This window comes from Camelus bactrianus, chromosome 6 (assembly GCF_048773025.1).
Source record: "Camelus bactrianus isolate YW-2024 breed Bactrian camel chromosome 6, ASM4877302v1, whole genome shotgun sequence".
Taxonomy (NCBI): Eukaryota; Metazoa; Chordata; class Mammalia; order Artiodactyla; family Camelidae; genus Camelus; species Camelus bactrianus.
The window spans coordinates 67,077,648-67,093,542 of record NC_133544.1 but is presented as its reverse complement, the minus strand read 5'-3'; the positions used below and the strand labels follow the sequence as shown (position 1 = coordinate 67,093,542).

The following is a 15,895-nucleotide window of genomic DNA, read 5'->3' as shown; positions in this document are numbered from 1 at the left end:
GGACAAAGAATCTCAGACGAGGAAGGCAGATTGCTGGCTCTTTGTCAAGGTGCTGACCTATCTTTCCGAGGAACAAATGTAACTTAGAGAGTGTATAAATATGGGCATAATGACAGTGAAAACTCTCATTTTACAGGGCAAAAAAGACCAGAGAAACAAGCCTGAAATGAACTACTAGATTGTCTATATGCCTCGATGGAAAGGAAGTTGCGGAATTCTTCAACAAATATTGAAAAATAGGAACGGTCCAGAGATGACCATTTGCCAGCTGTTTCAGGAATGGGCAGATTCAGGTTTTAAGACCCTCAACAACCTTGTGGGAATCAGCGATGCTGGAGAATTTCTTTGCAAAGCTTTCAGAGTTGTTCACAAATGAAGAGATTCATACATAGCTCGGGAGAATACTGAAAAGTACTTTCACAATCATGATCTCATTTTATCCTTGTAACGACCCTGTCAAGAGTTGTTAGTCCTACTTTATGGAGAAGGGATCAGCGTGGGAAAGTGAAATAACTTGCCTAGAAGGTTATCAGAGAACAAAAAAAAACAGGGGCTAGTACCAAGCGCGGGTGGTGCCAACAAGAGCTGGTGTTCTGAGCTCTGCTTCTCAATTTGGTAAAAGCTACGTTTGTGGTGGCACAGTGGTCTCATGTCACAAATGAGGGTGGCCCATGCCTGAATATGCAATATGAATATACCGTAGTATTTAATTTACTATAGCTAGTATTTTAAATAATCGATAAGGTCAAAGGAAAATAGCACTAAATCTACATAGTGTTTTGTGGTTGGAGTTAGATGTAAAGTGTCTTTTATTCAAAGATTTGGATTCCTATTAGAAGACCCTGAAGAAAACTGGATGATTTCACAGTGTAGCACATATTCTGGATTTGCACAAGTGTAGCTATATTTTGTTGATGATTTTAATAATGGCCACTCTCATTTATAAACGGCAAAATCAATCATCCCGTAAAAGTGGTTACTATCCTAAGTGCAGCAAACTACTCTTTAAAATGAAGGGGAAATGAAGACACATGCTGAGGCCCTTCTACCTCAAGTGTCTGTCAGTATCAACGTCTTCCTAGTTGAAAGTGTACAAACCTAGAAGTCATCTTTATCTTTCTAGGTCTCCTTTCTCATATAAGGGTCCTGAATTAGATGATCAGGAAGGTCCCTTCTAATTCTTAGACTGTATCATACTATAAAACAGGATCCCAGCCCAGTTTGAAAAGCTATGTGTCTGTTTACTTTAAACCAGTGCCAGTGATGGTAACTTTAAATGCTATTCTAGAAGATGAAACTAGAGACTCATATCTGAGTTGAGCAGAATCGTGCCATTTCTGACAGCGCTGAACTGGGAATGCGGACATGCAGGGGGAGCAGACCAGCTCTGTTTTAGAGAGGTTCACGTTCCTCCCCTTGCTGGCAGGGTCCCTGCGGCCGAGGTTCCAAACACTGGGTTTTTCCATCTCTGACATTTACTCCGCTTCATTCATCATAAAAAGATCTATTTGGCAAGCGTCTCCTGGTCACCTAGTAAGGGAGCCGTTCTGCGGTTAGGCTAACGAAGCTGGCCTCCAGGGCCGAAATGCCGCAGCTGTTCGCGACCTCGAAACTTCTCTTTCATCTTCATTTTCGGAGAAGAGAAAATAAACAGCTGACTCTGAGAAGAGAACAAGGGCTCCATCCTGATGCTGGAAACCTGGCCGTGGGCACAGAGGGAAGGCTCCTAGGAGGCAGGTTCAGGGTTTTCAGGCATTGACTCAGCTCATTATTTTCTGTAAAGCTTCAAATCTCAGCTCTAAGGTAGGACACAAGCTCACCGCAAATTCCAAGCAGCCTCAAGACCATCAAAGCTCAGGAGACCCACCCTTAAAGGAGGAAGCAGAGACTACGTATGTGCACAGATTCCTTGGGGTAACGGCAGCCCCACTGTTGAGGAAGATGAAAGTCTTTGAATGAAGAGTATTTCCCCCTCAGACAGAGAAACAAACACATCAAGCACTAACTGCCTTAGTGAAAATCCTTTGTTGAAGACGCAAACAATTGAGATAAGAAATAAGAATAAACTACCCAAGGCTTTGAAGTTTTAAAAACAAATGCTTTGAAGTTTTAAAAATGCTCATTTATCAAAACAGAAATAATTAGCTTTATGAGTAAACAACACGCAAGCCATCCAGAGAGAGAAACACAAGGAGTAATAGCAATCTTAGAAGAAAAAGAGCACAAAAGTAAGTTTAGTATGACATTGTGTGTAAGAAAACATTCTGTGGGGTTCCTAGGTAGTCAGAGAAGGCTTCCTGGAAGAGGCAAATTGAGGCCACCTTTGCAATACACAGATTCTCCTTTTGCCTTTCAATATAAAAAACAATAACCTTCTGTTCCTATAGATAGTATTTAAAAAGCCAGCTGGCCTATTAAACACACACTTTTCCCTCTGCCATGAATCTAACTGCATATGAATATATTTTACGTGATTTCTTGCCTATAACTAAGTTGTTTCATTAGAAAAATCCAAGTTGTTTCATGCAATATGTCCTCTTAAAACATTTGCTCTGATATTGAATTATTATTGGGATCATATTTTGAGCAGGAAAACCCAATTCCAATGAACTTGAGAGGTGAAAAACCATGATCATGATTTTCATTTATAATTCAAGTCAGTGAGAAAATCTGACTTGATTAACAGAAAACTGCCCCCAGACTTTTGTCATTCTTCCCCCTGTAAGGGACAGCCGACTCCACAGTCATAATGTGACCTGAGCTATGAAGAGCCAAGGGATGGACCACACTACTAAGAAGGAAGAGTTGATGCAACTGCCATTTAGTTTTACAGACTCTTCCAAACACTTCTTCAAACCCTCTCAGATTTGAATTTCACAACATCCTGGTAGGTCGGGTAGACTCAGATACTGTTAATCCTGTTTTGTAGAGAAGGGGAAATGTGGCCGGAACAGGGAGACAGCCAGCCCAAGAGCACACAGCAAGTCAATGGCAGAACCACGTACCACACAGTTGACCCCTGAACACACTTCATCCAAACTCCATCCAAACCTGCAGCCCATCCCGGCCCTGCCCAAGTCGATCCTCCTTGCCCTGCTCTATCATGTGATTTGAATCTGTTTTTGAAGTTGGTTGTTAATATAAGCTCCACAGAGCAAGGATCTCTGGGGGTTTTTTTGTTTTTGTTTTTTTTCCTACCGACATATCCCAGATGCTCAGACAGTGCTATCCAACAGAATTTTTTTGTAATGACAGAACTGTTTTGTATCTGTGCTATATAGAAGCCACTGGCCAGAAGAATAAAACTGAAAAGTGGCTAGTGCCCCTAAAGAACTGAATTTTTAATTTCATCTAATTTTATTACTTTAGTAGTCACATGTGGTGGCTAAGGGTTACCACGCTGGATAGCACGGCCTCAAACAAACCCTAGCACAAATAAATATTTGTTAAAGGGATGAATTTATAAGTAAGTGAATAAGACACAGTTTCCATATTAGCCTACAGACTACTTTCACTAATTGTAAATTAAATTTGATCTTTTTTCAATAGAATTAATGGCTGCAAAAAGTCGAGATTAAGAAAACAGTTTGAAAACACAGATGGTATGGCCCAAGTAGCTGGTACAGATTCCTCAAACTATTGGCTCCTTGCTGTCATTTGTGACTCCAAACCTTCCAAAACCTTTTTTTTTTTTTTTTTGAAAACAGAGAGAAAGCAAACCAGCAGCAAAGACGGAATCCCCACATATGACAAAAAATACATATAATCACAATGATTACTATAGTTAGTCAATACCTTTTTGACCTTGTTTTTTTTCTCATAGGTCTCTGACAGAGGCTTTTTCTTCTGCTGAGTTGTGTCTTTGGAGAATAAATACTCAAATTCACTAGTATCCCGAATGTCAGGTTCTTCTAAGGAATCCCATAAGGTTGGTGCAGAATTTTGGCTTAAAAGATAAAATGGCAAGTTAAGAACCAAAGCAAAAGAGAACAGAAGACAGTCAGATCCTTAATTCATTTTTTAATTCTTTTAAAAACCCTAATAAAGCTTAAAGAAAAGCTTTCTGCGATTACACATTTTTTAAAAAATCAAAATATACTATAAAGTATCAAGGCAAACACACGTTTCCCAAACAGAATGGTCATTAGATGCAATCAAAGAGCTAGAGAAACCTCGTGGAAACACAACTCCTGGCATTCAGATCGCGGAGGCATGTAAGCTGCTTCCCCTACTCCCACCTTGGGGCATTTCCATGATGGGCAAAAATGGGCAGATAACCAGTTTTGAGACATTCATGGGATAACTCTTCAGTGGAATACAAATGGAGTGCTAGGGTGCAGATTTACCCTCTTTGGGATTTTTTTCTATTAGCTTTCAATACAGTTTTTCAGTTTAGCTCAGGTCAACTCAGTGCAGGATCCGTACATGTAGACAGACTGTGCTCATTTAGAAATACCTGATTTACAATGCACCACCTCAACAGCAGTACTAATAAAAACAACCCAAACCCCCCACTGCACCTGCCCCCACAGAGATTCCAGCTAATGCAGCCACGGGGAGACTGTGCTCTGTTTGTCTGATTGGTTTTTTTTTTCTCTCTCTCAAAACAGGGGCACCCTAGTTTTAAAACAAAGAGAGGGAAGAAGATACAGGAAATCAGGCTCAGAAGAATGACCAGAGAGCTGACTTCCATGGGTCACTGGCCAGGCTCCTTTCAGTCAGAACACATCTTCTCCCAAGTGTCTACTTTCTTAACTTACTTTCTCATCTTATTTTAAAACACTTTTAATGCCCATAGACCTTTTTTTAAAGGTTTCATCTACACATTTATTGCTTTTCAAACGTGTATGTTATGATCCATAATATCTACTAATACTCATCTTTGTCTCAATACGTATCTTCCCAGTCAGTGAAAATGAACAGAACTATAATTACCTGGCGTGGCCCACAAAATTTGTGGATACTAAAAGACAGGTTTCATATTTGAAACAGCTGGCTACACTGGCTTTTCAGATCCGTGTGTTCACATTTTGCTAAGTGTCTGCCTCTTCCGTGAAATATGACATTTGGGTTCTGGCCCGTAAGAAAATCTGAACATTCACTTCTCTCCACTTTCTGTGGTTTTTTTTTTAATATTACAATTTTTCTAATAGAATACTTGAGGCATTTAAGAATGTATATGTGACATCTGTAAGTTATGATGTATAACAGTATACTGAATGCCTGTGACATCATCACCCAAGAACTAGAACATTTCCAATGAAGCGCATCCATCTAGGTGCTCCTTCCTCAGCCAACCACCCACCCCGCCCCTGGCGCCTGCCTCACTTAACTTCAATTTGAAGCATGAACACCATTAATATTAAGTGCTTTTCTCAGCTGCACTTGGAAAGAGGAATCGCGATGGGAGAAGAGAGCCAGGGAATTTTGGAGGGGGTAGCCTTGGGGCTGCTGATCTAGACTTCATGGAGATTCTGGGAAGCTGTGGACAGGGTGAGTAGAGGGAGGTGATGGGACGCTCCAGGCAGATTATTCAGCTCCAGCCCCCCCAATTCCTGCACCTGTACCGTTTGGCCCCGGCTCCACGGATGCTGAGCTCAGGCCAGGATGACTAGGAATATAACTCACTCATATTCTGAAGTCAATTGGCTTTGGCAGTCAGGTTGAGCACCTCATCACCATTTACAAAGTTTCTATGGGAAAAGTCATTTCCAATAATGAATACAAGAATTTTGGAACACCACCTTTCAGTGGGCTGGGGGAAACTGGGCTGATGGGGCGGTAACAAGGACTCGCTCACAATGGACCATCTGTCATCATGGTCAATTCTTTTCTGACCACTGAACACATGATTCTAACTCAAAAGAAGAGGAAGAGGAAGGCAGAAGAGGGAGGAGGTGTGAGGAAGAAGTGGGGAGGGGGCAGATGGCAGGTGGTGAGTAGGGAGAAGGGCGGAGGGGGAGGAGGAGAAGACACTTTCTCACCAGGGAGACACTTATTAGGAAGCCGAAAAGGGAGATAAATGAGGGTTTCTTTTTCTTTAAACTAATGTCTTTCCCCTATTCTAGAAGCCAGGAAACAGACATCAAAGAAAGCAAAATGACAAAGGTTAAAAATCACGCTAGCAGTGAAGAGCAATCTAAGAGGATGAGAGGCAGTGTATACGTAATAGAGAAAGGTCATATTTTATTCCTAGTTCCCCAGAAGATCAAGACCAAAATTTATTATGTGTTCATTACCTAAAGTGCTTACTCCTCTGGTTGTACAAAACAGCACCTCCTTTTAAAGAATACATCCCAAATAACTTTACCTTTGTCCATAATGAATAGTACATAGAATCTTCAAACAACTTTAGTTTAAAAGATGTAGCCATGCTCTGAGGTACAGAAGCTTTTTGAGTGACCCATAATAAGAGAGATTAAACTGCCGTGCCCTGAACTCCGGCTAGAGGCTGACATGTTCTCCAGGCAGGGATCTCCTGATGTCCCAGGTCAGAAAACTTGTGACATTCACCTACTTTTTTTCAAATTAAAGAATAGTCAGTTACAATGTGTCACCTTCTGGTGTACAGTACAATGTCCCAGTCATGAATATATATACATCTATTCGTTTTCATATTCTTTTTCATTAAAAGTTATTACAAGATATTGACTATAGTTCCCTGTGCTATGCAGAAGTAATCTTTTTTTTTTTTTTTAATCTGCTCTAGACAGAATCCCTGATGGCAGCAGGCCTCCAAACTCCATGTGGCGTTCTCCCTCTGCACCTGCCGGTGTCCGCATTACCCCTTCTTATAAGAACACCAGTCACTTTGGATTAGGGGCCAGCACAACTCCAGGATGACCTCGTCTTAACCTAACTAATCACATCTGCAATAGCTCTATTTCCAAATAAGGTCACCATCTCAAACACTGGGTGGGGGCTAAGTCATCAGCAAATCAAGCCGGGGGAAGGCAATTCACCCCATAACAAAACTGAAGCCCTAGATTTACGGTGAAACTAATAAGAGGTGGAGTGTTCCGCTGTTTTCTTCCTCGAAATGGCCAACTACGTGAGGAGAGAAAAACAATGATTATCTCCAGCTTGTCATGGATGCCTCCAACAGCAGGTAAAGGGCCCACGTCTCCCAGCGGTCCACTCCACCGCTATGGTCTAGGATGTCGCTGGCTCATAGGTCTTGCAGGAGTGAGGCTGAGGCAGGCTAGCAGGACCAGGTGTGGCACAGCTCCGTGTGCTGTCAGAACACGCGATGCCAGGGCTGACGCGTGGGCTCTGTCACCCTGGAGTGGATGCACACTAATCTGAGGACACTAATAAAGGAACACAGCTCCAAATCAATGTTGTGGGAAATTATTTCTTAGGAAATGCCATCAGAGGCTTGAATGGGAAAAGGGGAATACTAGTACTTTAATTAAAAGTAGGAGCTATTTCAGGATCATCTGCTTTTTTTAACCATTTGTTTTTGAAAATTACACAGAATATTAACATGTAAAAAGTATCATCATTTTCCACAAATAAACTCTTGGCTCTTGTTTTTTGGTGAGAGGAAAGGGGCCAGATATGAACTATGTAATCATCTTAGTTCACCATATGCTTAGCGTTAAGGTGCTTCCCACCCCTCCCAGAGGGATTTCCAGTTGCTTTCTCCCTGTGAGCTGCATGTTATTTTGTTCAATATCCTGCCTTCCCCAAGGAAAATTTTATATAAATAGAAAAATTCACTGCCACATCTTGGTTTGGGGGATAAGTTCAAAAATTTAAGCTAAAAAATCTATCCTATATTTGCCATTCTTTGCAAACAAATGAATTTCAAAACTAGAGTGCAGTCACAAAGCAACTCAACATCGTTCTCACGGTCCTTCTGATGGGCTCCAAAGTGAGGCAGAAGAAATCGGACCAAATCTGCCTGAATGGAAGTTTCCAAGCAACCATCTCTTGCTGCCTTGCAGACCCTGCTTAACAACCTACACAAATGGAAGATGCTCTTCAGCTAGCCACACACGGGCGCTTTCTCTGAAGGGCAACAAGGTATAAAGATGGGGAACCAGACTTCAGCAGTGAGGGGAACCAGACTTCAAGCACAGAGTTGATACTTTGAGACTTCCCTCTGACCTCAAGAGCTAATGACTCAGCTATGTCTGGTTCTCTTAATAAAAAAAGAAGAAAAATTACACCTACGTGTTGAAAATACACATCACAGGGTTGATGATACCATCTAAAGACAAGACAGATATTCTAAAAATCTTCAGGGAACCAACAGTACAGACTCAGGCTCAATGTCTTTACGATTACTGACTAACTCCAGGGATGCTGGAGAAGGCCCTAACTTAGACCTGGGCTCTTTTTCAGTCTGTGAAATGGACTACTTGCCTTTGAGAAGGGTCTGACACAGAACACATCGTTTCTCCCAGCATCAATCCACAGAGAGCACAGAGAAGACCTGGTGGAGACGTTCTCCCCCAAGCATTCCAGCCTTGTTTACCCAAGGCACTCACCGTACCACACCTGGGAATGAGTGCCACACGACGAAGACACTGAACTGGTAAGAATACAGCATCACTTGGGCAAAACCTGCAGTTTCACAGGCTGAGAATGGGCCAGGGGAGATAAGCTTACCTCTTGTCACTTATTTGTATCCGAGTCCAGTACAGAGGCTTCATGGGACAACTGGGTTCAATGGCCGGCTTCCGAGGACACTGGCTAGAAGAAAGGCCGACTCCGGAGAAGAGGCCAGGAGGAGGTGGGGGCGCTGGAGCAGGAGGAGGCCCCCCGCTGCTGCGCAGGGCGGTGGAGTCAGGAAGCGGTGGGGGCGGAGGGGGTGGGGGCGGTCCAGCACTTGGAGGCAGAGGAGGTGGTGGAGGCGGCAGCGGCCCAGCACTCATAGGTGGTGGTGGAGGTGCCAGGGGCAAAGGGCCAAGTCCAGGTGGGAGGGGGGGAGGGGGCGGGATGATAGCCGGCAAGGGCGGCGCAGGAGGGGCAGGCGTTGCCTTCTGCTGACTCGATGAGATGCCTTCCGCAGCCTGAAGTGGTCCGTGGGTGTCTCTGTTGTCATTTGAGGGAGAGAGTTGGCTTAAAGAGGAGATATTCAGCTTTTTGGGTATTATCTGGTTACTTCTGGCTGTCTTGCCTTCACCCTCAGAGGGTTTGAGGAAGGTCTCTCTGTCTGTCTGGATGCACACATTTCTGTAGGACTTTGGAGGGCAGTCATCGTCAGTGGAGACACACTCATCTCTCATCTCTTCACATCCTCCCCGCCATCGGTGTTCTATCTCATATTTGAGATTTTCAATGGTTTCTTCTAGTCTCGCTGTGGTCACTGCGTGCTCACCCCGGATACGAAAGGCTTGAAGCTCAAATTGAGTCTGTAGAGAGATCAGTTGGAAAGAAAATTTAAAAATTTGTGAAAAACAATGATCAGAAATAAAATATTCAATAGCACCCCCTTAGCACAAGCCCACATAAACAAAGGGAAAGACAGAGACACTCTTCTGGGAGTCCAACAGGGCATAAACTTCACCTTATGAATTTTCCGAGGACCTAAATGATCGGAGTAGAAGCATTAACTGCATCTGACCTGAGCTCGCAGGCAACAATTACCATGGATTAAGGCTAAAAGGGAAACTGTCATCTAAGAACTTTCACAGGTTTTAACATCAAACTCAAAATAAAACTTTTAAGAAAGATTTGAACAGGCTTTAATATATCTTTTATTACTTTTGGTTTTGGTTTGGAAAAAGAACAAAAAAGGCTTGGAGGCCCTTTTGGCTTGGAGCCGCTGTTCTCACAGTCTTGCACAGAATGTCTCCTCTCTGGGGTTTCCAGGCCAACACAACAGAAAGTAAAGTGCAAGAAGCTATACATACATAGTTTTTTGTTTTTTTTTTAAGTTTCCATATCAAAGTTGCCCATGATCAGTATTTGTGTCTGTTTTATAATCATTCATAATAGTAAAGAAACTATTTAAATGCATAGAAAATGGGACTGTTAAGATCTGCTATTTTTCTCTTCTACATACTCAATATATTAAACTGCATTTTATAAGATACCAGCCTTTTTAATACTTATCTTTTTAGTTATTTCAATGCCTTGAGTCTGTGGTTTTCACTTAGCACAAACTGGTATCCTCTCGGTCTTTAACTGGTCTATCTTCCAGCATTCAAAGCCATTTAGCCTATTACAGTTAACTGGGAGGTAGTCAAATTTCCAATTTTATCAGCATTTCCAAAATCCAATTTAGCAGTAACAAAATATCTTGGTGAACTTATTTAATTTCTGCCTTCCCCAGCAGATTATAAACTCTACAAGAGGAAGTCAGGGATGGTACCCGCCTTTATTTCTGTATCCCAGCAGCTAGAACATAAAGTACATCGTACTGACAAGAAGGATGGATAAAAACCACAGTGATAGTTATATCCAGTCACTGCCCTAAGAGCCTTCCTGGTGACACTTTCTTCACTGTAACCGCAGCCCACAAATATCTAGAACACTGAACAGTATAGAAGCACAGATCTGTGTTGTGTTATTTAAAACGTAAATACCTTCAATGGCCTAGTCAGTCAAGGTCATGACATGGGAAGATTCTCCACCTTCATTAAGAAAACTTTTAACTACATTTTTACTAGGTTCAATTCTTGCTTCAGAAACCAACCCTCAAAAACGGTGGTCAGAAGAAGTAGAGACAGGGTTTTTTTTAAGCTGATCCTATATGCGGACGTGGCAGCACTGATCCAAGCCTTCTTTGCCTTCCTTTCCTCATAACTCGGTTGCTTCAATTGCTTTCGTGTTAACTAAATCCTCTTCCCACCTGCAATCTAGTAATCTATATCCATCTCCTTCGAAGCAAGATGCAAACTCACACACTTTAAAAGAGCAATCCCAAGTAAGCCATCCTGTTCCAAACACCCTTTTCCTTGACTGATGGTTTTTTTCATCTGTTTAATGTGGTGGTTCTCAACCTGCTCCCCATTAGAAACACCTAGAGAGCTCTGTCAAAAATACTGATGGGCAGGGCCATCTTGAAAGATAATCATTCAGTTGGTCTGAGCTGGTATCCTTAAAGCTCCCCAAGGGATTCCAATGGGCAGCCAGAGTTGAAACCAACAGTAACTTGTTAATCTTTATTCTGCTCCAAATACAGCTGAGATAGTAAGGCACTGCAATATTGGTAGTTTTTTTGTTTGTTTGTTTTTTGGTTTTTTTTTTTTTTTTTTTTTGGCAATGACTTTTAACTTGGGTCATTCCAGAATCTCCAAAGGAACATGTGTTATTTGAAAAGGCCCCTTGCTAATCCTGCTATCTCCCCATCAGAGGAATACCCCTTCATTACCATATTGAGAATAGTTACTCCATGCAGCAGATAAGCCTAAATTCTTTTATACTCAGGACTCTTCAAAACCTGCCCTCTGCTTCCTTTCCCAGATACTTCTCTATACTTTCCCTATGTTGCACCAGTACAGATTCAAACATATCATTAACTCCCACCTCTTTATGCTTTTGCACATGCTGCTTCCTCTGTCTAAAACACCCTTCCCCTCCCCATTTTCACCTCATGAAAGACCCGAAGGAAAATTCACTCCAGCACAACTGAACCTTTTGGCTTGAACTTTTCTTGATTCTTCTTGACAAAAGTTTTCCTTTGATTCTTCTTGACAAAAGTTTCCCTTTGACTTTGTTGCCAAAAAACTTTCTAGGTTCACATTGCATTACAGTCATTTATGTTTATCTTCTTTGCAAATCGAAAAGCTCCAGGCAGTTGGGGACCATGCCTTACTCATGTTTGAACTTCCAGAACACTGCACACTGCTTGGCTGGTTAGTGACCCATAAATGCTTATTGAATTGAATTATTTCTTTTGATTTAAATATTAAGACTTCCTTATGCCTCTGTAATACCCACCCGACTAGACTTGAAGCTCCAAGAAAATTTACAAAGAGACAGACATGTGGTCCCCTTCCTCTTTCATAGTCCCCGGCACAGCATATACCATGAGATTTCACAGTTGGTACTACCTAGAAAATTTAGATAAGACATCTAGATTATTTTTTCAACTGTGGATATTTCTAAAAGTTAATGCTGATCCTATTTAATTTTAACAATTCAAAATATTTAATGTAGATAAGTGTTCTCTCCACACTAAGCTTCAAGGCTGTTCCCATAAGTATAATAAACTACGCAGTAGAATTGAACCATATTTGTGATTCTAATCTGATTAGGAATTGGGCTCGAGGCAAGTCCTGCAGCTTCCTCAGGGGCTGGTCCTCCCTTCCCCTATCAAATCCTCATTATTTTTTAATATCCTCCCCATTACCACTGCTCAGAGATACCATCGAAGGAACACACGGTCCTGAAACCCAAGCAACAGAGGGAGGCTTTGCTTGTCTGGTCCCCACAAATCTGTCTGTCAAAAAGAAGGTGCAAAAGTGCCTGCTGTTGAAAGACATCACGGTGGTGCCAAGCACCGTGGAAAAATGACCCATTAGCATTTGGTGGCTGTGAACATTCTCTCCCAGGGGTGCTGCCAAGGCCAGTAAAAATTCAGGTTATATGCTGTACAACTTGAGTAAGTCAGCCTCTTCTAGGGATGCTTCCAAATTCTAAATCCTTAGGTTGGGAAAAGCAAGACAGTTCCCGGGACTGCACAGAAGCACAGTCACGCTCCATCACTGCAGCAAAGCGCAGTGTGAGCAGAGTGGAAGAAGGAAAAGGGACTCGAGAGCACGGAGCATCTCGGAGGCATGGGATCTGGTCCTTAGAGATGCTGAAGTGAGGCCAGGGGACGGTGCATCCATGACTTTGAATGTACGCATCCTGGTTTTTCTGTTTTGTTTATGAAGGTTGTACAAAGACTTCAATAACTTCCTACATAAATGACTTACACTTGCTATAGTAAAAACAGAAGTCTCCATTAATGAAAAGGATGGCAATGGGTTTGGTTAAAAAAAAAAATCTCCTAAGTTAACAATAGCTGGTTTTAATGAACTATTATCAATATTTTTTTATGAACTTATCTACCCAACACACACTTGCAGACATAGTAAACAATCTTATGGTTACCGGGGGAAAGGGGGTGGGAAGGGATAAAGTTGGGAGTTTGAGATTTGCAAATGTTAGCCACTATATATAAAAATAGATTTTTAAATGTTTCTTCTGTATAGCTCAGGGAACTATATTCAATATCTTGTAATAAATGGAAAAGAATATGAAAATGAATATATGTATATATGCATGACTGGGACATTGTGCTGTATACCAGAAATTGACACATTATAACTGTACTTCAATAAAAATAAATAAATAAATAAATTTTAAATTAAAAAAAAAGAAGAAGAAAGAAATCACATTTTGTTACAACTGTGAGGCCATCTCAGGGACACCAGGAAATATGAGGCACAAATGATACATCAGTGCAACTGGAACTTGCTAGGAGGGTTAAAAGCAACAAAGAAACAGGGCAGGAGAAGAAGGGACAAAGAGCAATCAAAATATAAATAGCACCTAAGCTGATGCAGGAGTAAAACCCAATATATGCCATGCTATAGAGTACAGAATAAATTACACACGTGTAAAGATGGTGCTGTCTCCAGTAGTCATCTGCCACACAGATATGCAGTCAAGATAGCGGGAAAAACGAAACCAACATGGAGCTCATGTGCAGGCACAGCGTTCAGTGCCTTCATTTATTTTATTCCTTGCAACTCTGTAAGGCAGGTGTTCTGGAGGATGTGTTAACTTGCATAATGCCCTCGAGCTGGAAAATGGTGACAAAGGAATTTGAATCCTGGTTGATGTTAACATGCTCTTTGAATTGATATCCATTGATAGTGGCTAAATAGCAGTAATTCATAATCATAACAATTATTGACTAGCAACATCATCTACTATGTATGGCTCACAATTTGTATTACATTAATGCCCATGATTATGGAGACAACCTATGAAAATTCTGGTACTGCAACTGCTTCTAAGATAAAGAGAGGCACAAAGAGACTAATTGCCAGAAGGACAGACTCAAATTCAGACCTTTTCACTCTAACCTAGAGTTCTTCTCACCTTATCATGGATCCTCAGTAATTAATAGTCCTTCCCATTTTAATACACTTTACAAAGTCAGAATGCCAACACAAAAATAGAGACACTTTCTAATGAATGATGCTTTTCAAAAACTATTTGCCTTCCATCCTTCTGGAGTAGAGCTGGAGTCATTGAGTAAGTAATAGATCTGAAGTCGTCTGGTTCATGGGCAAAGTGAGGGAAGGTGGGGAGAAGCCCTGGCCGAGGGTCAAAAGATCTAGACCATGCTTCTGGTTATTCCAGTCGTTAGCCACTCCACACTTAGCCAAATATATTACTTACTGTAACCCTCATTTATCAATATCCAAAATGAGAGGTTTAAAATGCTGAATTAATAAGGTTTCCTCTAATACTAAAGTGTAATAATTTCCACACCCAAGACTTCACTATATCTCCTCCTTTCAAACTCCCTAGAATACAGAAAGCTCTGATCACGAAAGCTTCATAAGGACTTAGAGCACAATAGCTATAGTCATACAAAGAGTCCCAACTCTCATGACGAAAGCCAAGTCAACACACAAGGTCAAAGAGACTCATTAAGGTACTCTGAAAATACACCAGTGGTTCAGTATGCAGTTCAGAAAAAGTTGGGTATTATTTGTGAACTGTCATAGTTATTATAAGGATTCTGGAATGTGCTTCAAAAATACGCAAATATAATTATGGATAGTCATCGAAGGAAATAGTGGGGAAGTAAAATAGAAAAACCTTTGAACTCTGTACTACAGTTCCGACCTGGAAACAAAACAAAATCTGGTTGTAGCCAGAGTGCTTTTGTGAAATAAAAGAAAAATCATTACTCACTGGGGATTCTGGCAACATTTTATTTCCAAGTTATTAGTATCAATACGTATAGTGGAAGTCACAGAAGTGGCTATACCTTGGGATATCCACGGAAACGATTTTCAGACTTTTATTTTTCCAAAAAGTAATTTGAAACCTAATGAGCAAACCCAAGACTGCATATTTTTAGGCAATGAGCCAACATACTAATTCCTTCTCTATTAAGAGAGAGGACTTGGAATTTTATGTTGTATTATTATTATCACTACTGAAACCACAGCTAGTCCAACGAGGTACGTGCGACCCATTCCAGAGTACGTGAGCTTAGAAACATCAGATGGTAAACTCTAGCCCTTAATACTGTGACAAACTGAGATTCTTCAAGTAATTACAGCCAGCACTTTACTTCTTCTTTCTCAGTTCACTCACTGTCTGTGAAGGGTCACCATCCTATGGCTAATGCCCCAACGGTATCATTTTGGAAACTGTGAAGTAGATTCCTCAGTTAGATTTACTTCACATAGTCCCAGTTTTGGATTTTTTTTCTTTTTAATTGCAAAGGGGTAGGAAATGAAAAAATACTAGGTCACTTAAATAGCATTATCAAATAGGAGCAAGTAAGGAGGGGCGAGCTGCTGAGATCTTTCCAGAATTAAAAGTAAAAGTGAAATTTATGCCTAAAACTCTAGGATTACTGACTAGAAAAATAATCTCTACATCTTCACCAATGTTACATAAAACTCTCTGCTATGAAGAGGCTCAGGGGAGCAATTGTGGTAAATTTCCCACTTACAGGCTTACTCCTCACAGTGGTACTGTGTGAACCAGACAGACACTGAACAAGTCTTCATTGTATCAACGTGAGATGAGACTATGGTCTTTCTACCATCTAGTATTCAAACAAGCTTCAATGAGCATCTACCAGGGGCTCGATCTTGTGAATGCATATAAAGACACGATCCATACTTTGAGAGGCTCACGTTCCAGCTGAGAAGAGGTATTGGTGAGTTATTTCTAATTTTCAGGACAGCTGAGCTGGTGT

At 41.2% G+C, this 15,895-nt stretch overlaps 1 protein-coding gene across 4 annotated transcripts in view; it reads right to left on the bottom strand.

The window, feature by feature from the left end:
* The window catches only part of FMN1 (formin 1), a 361,575-nt gene that overhangs the window by 185,716 nt on the left and 159,964 nt on the right, over positions 1-15,895 (bottom strand). For all 4 annotated transcript variants that reach the window (XM_010965320.3, XM_074365871.1, XM_074365872.1 and 1 more), the window contains 2 exons: positions 8,617-9,362; positions 3,796-3,946 (listed from right to left, as the gene is read on the bottom strand). In XM_010965320.3, coding sequence (XP_010963622.2) covers positions 3,796-3,946; positions 8,617-9,362 — 897 coding nt within the window. The remainder of the gene's footprint in view (positions 1-3,795; positions 3,947-8,616; positions 9,363-15,895) is intronic.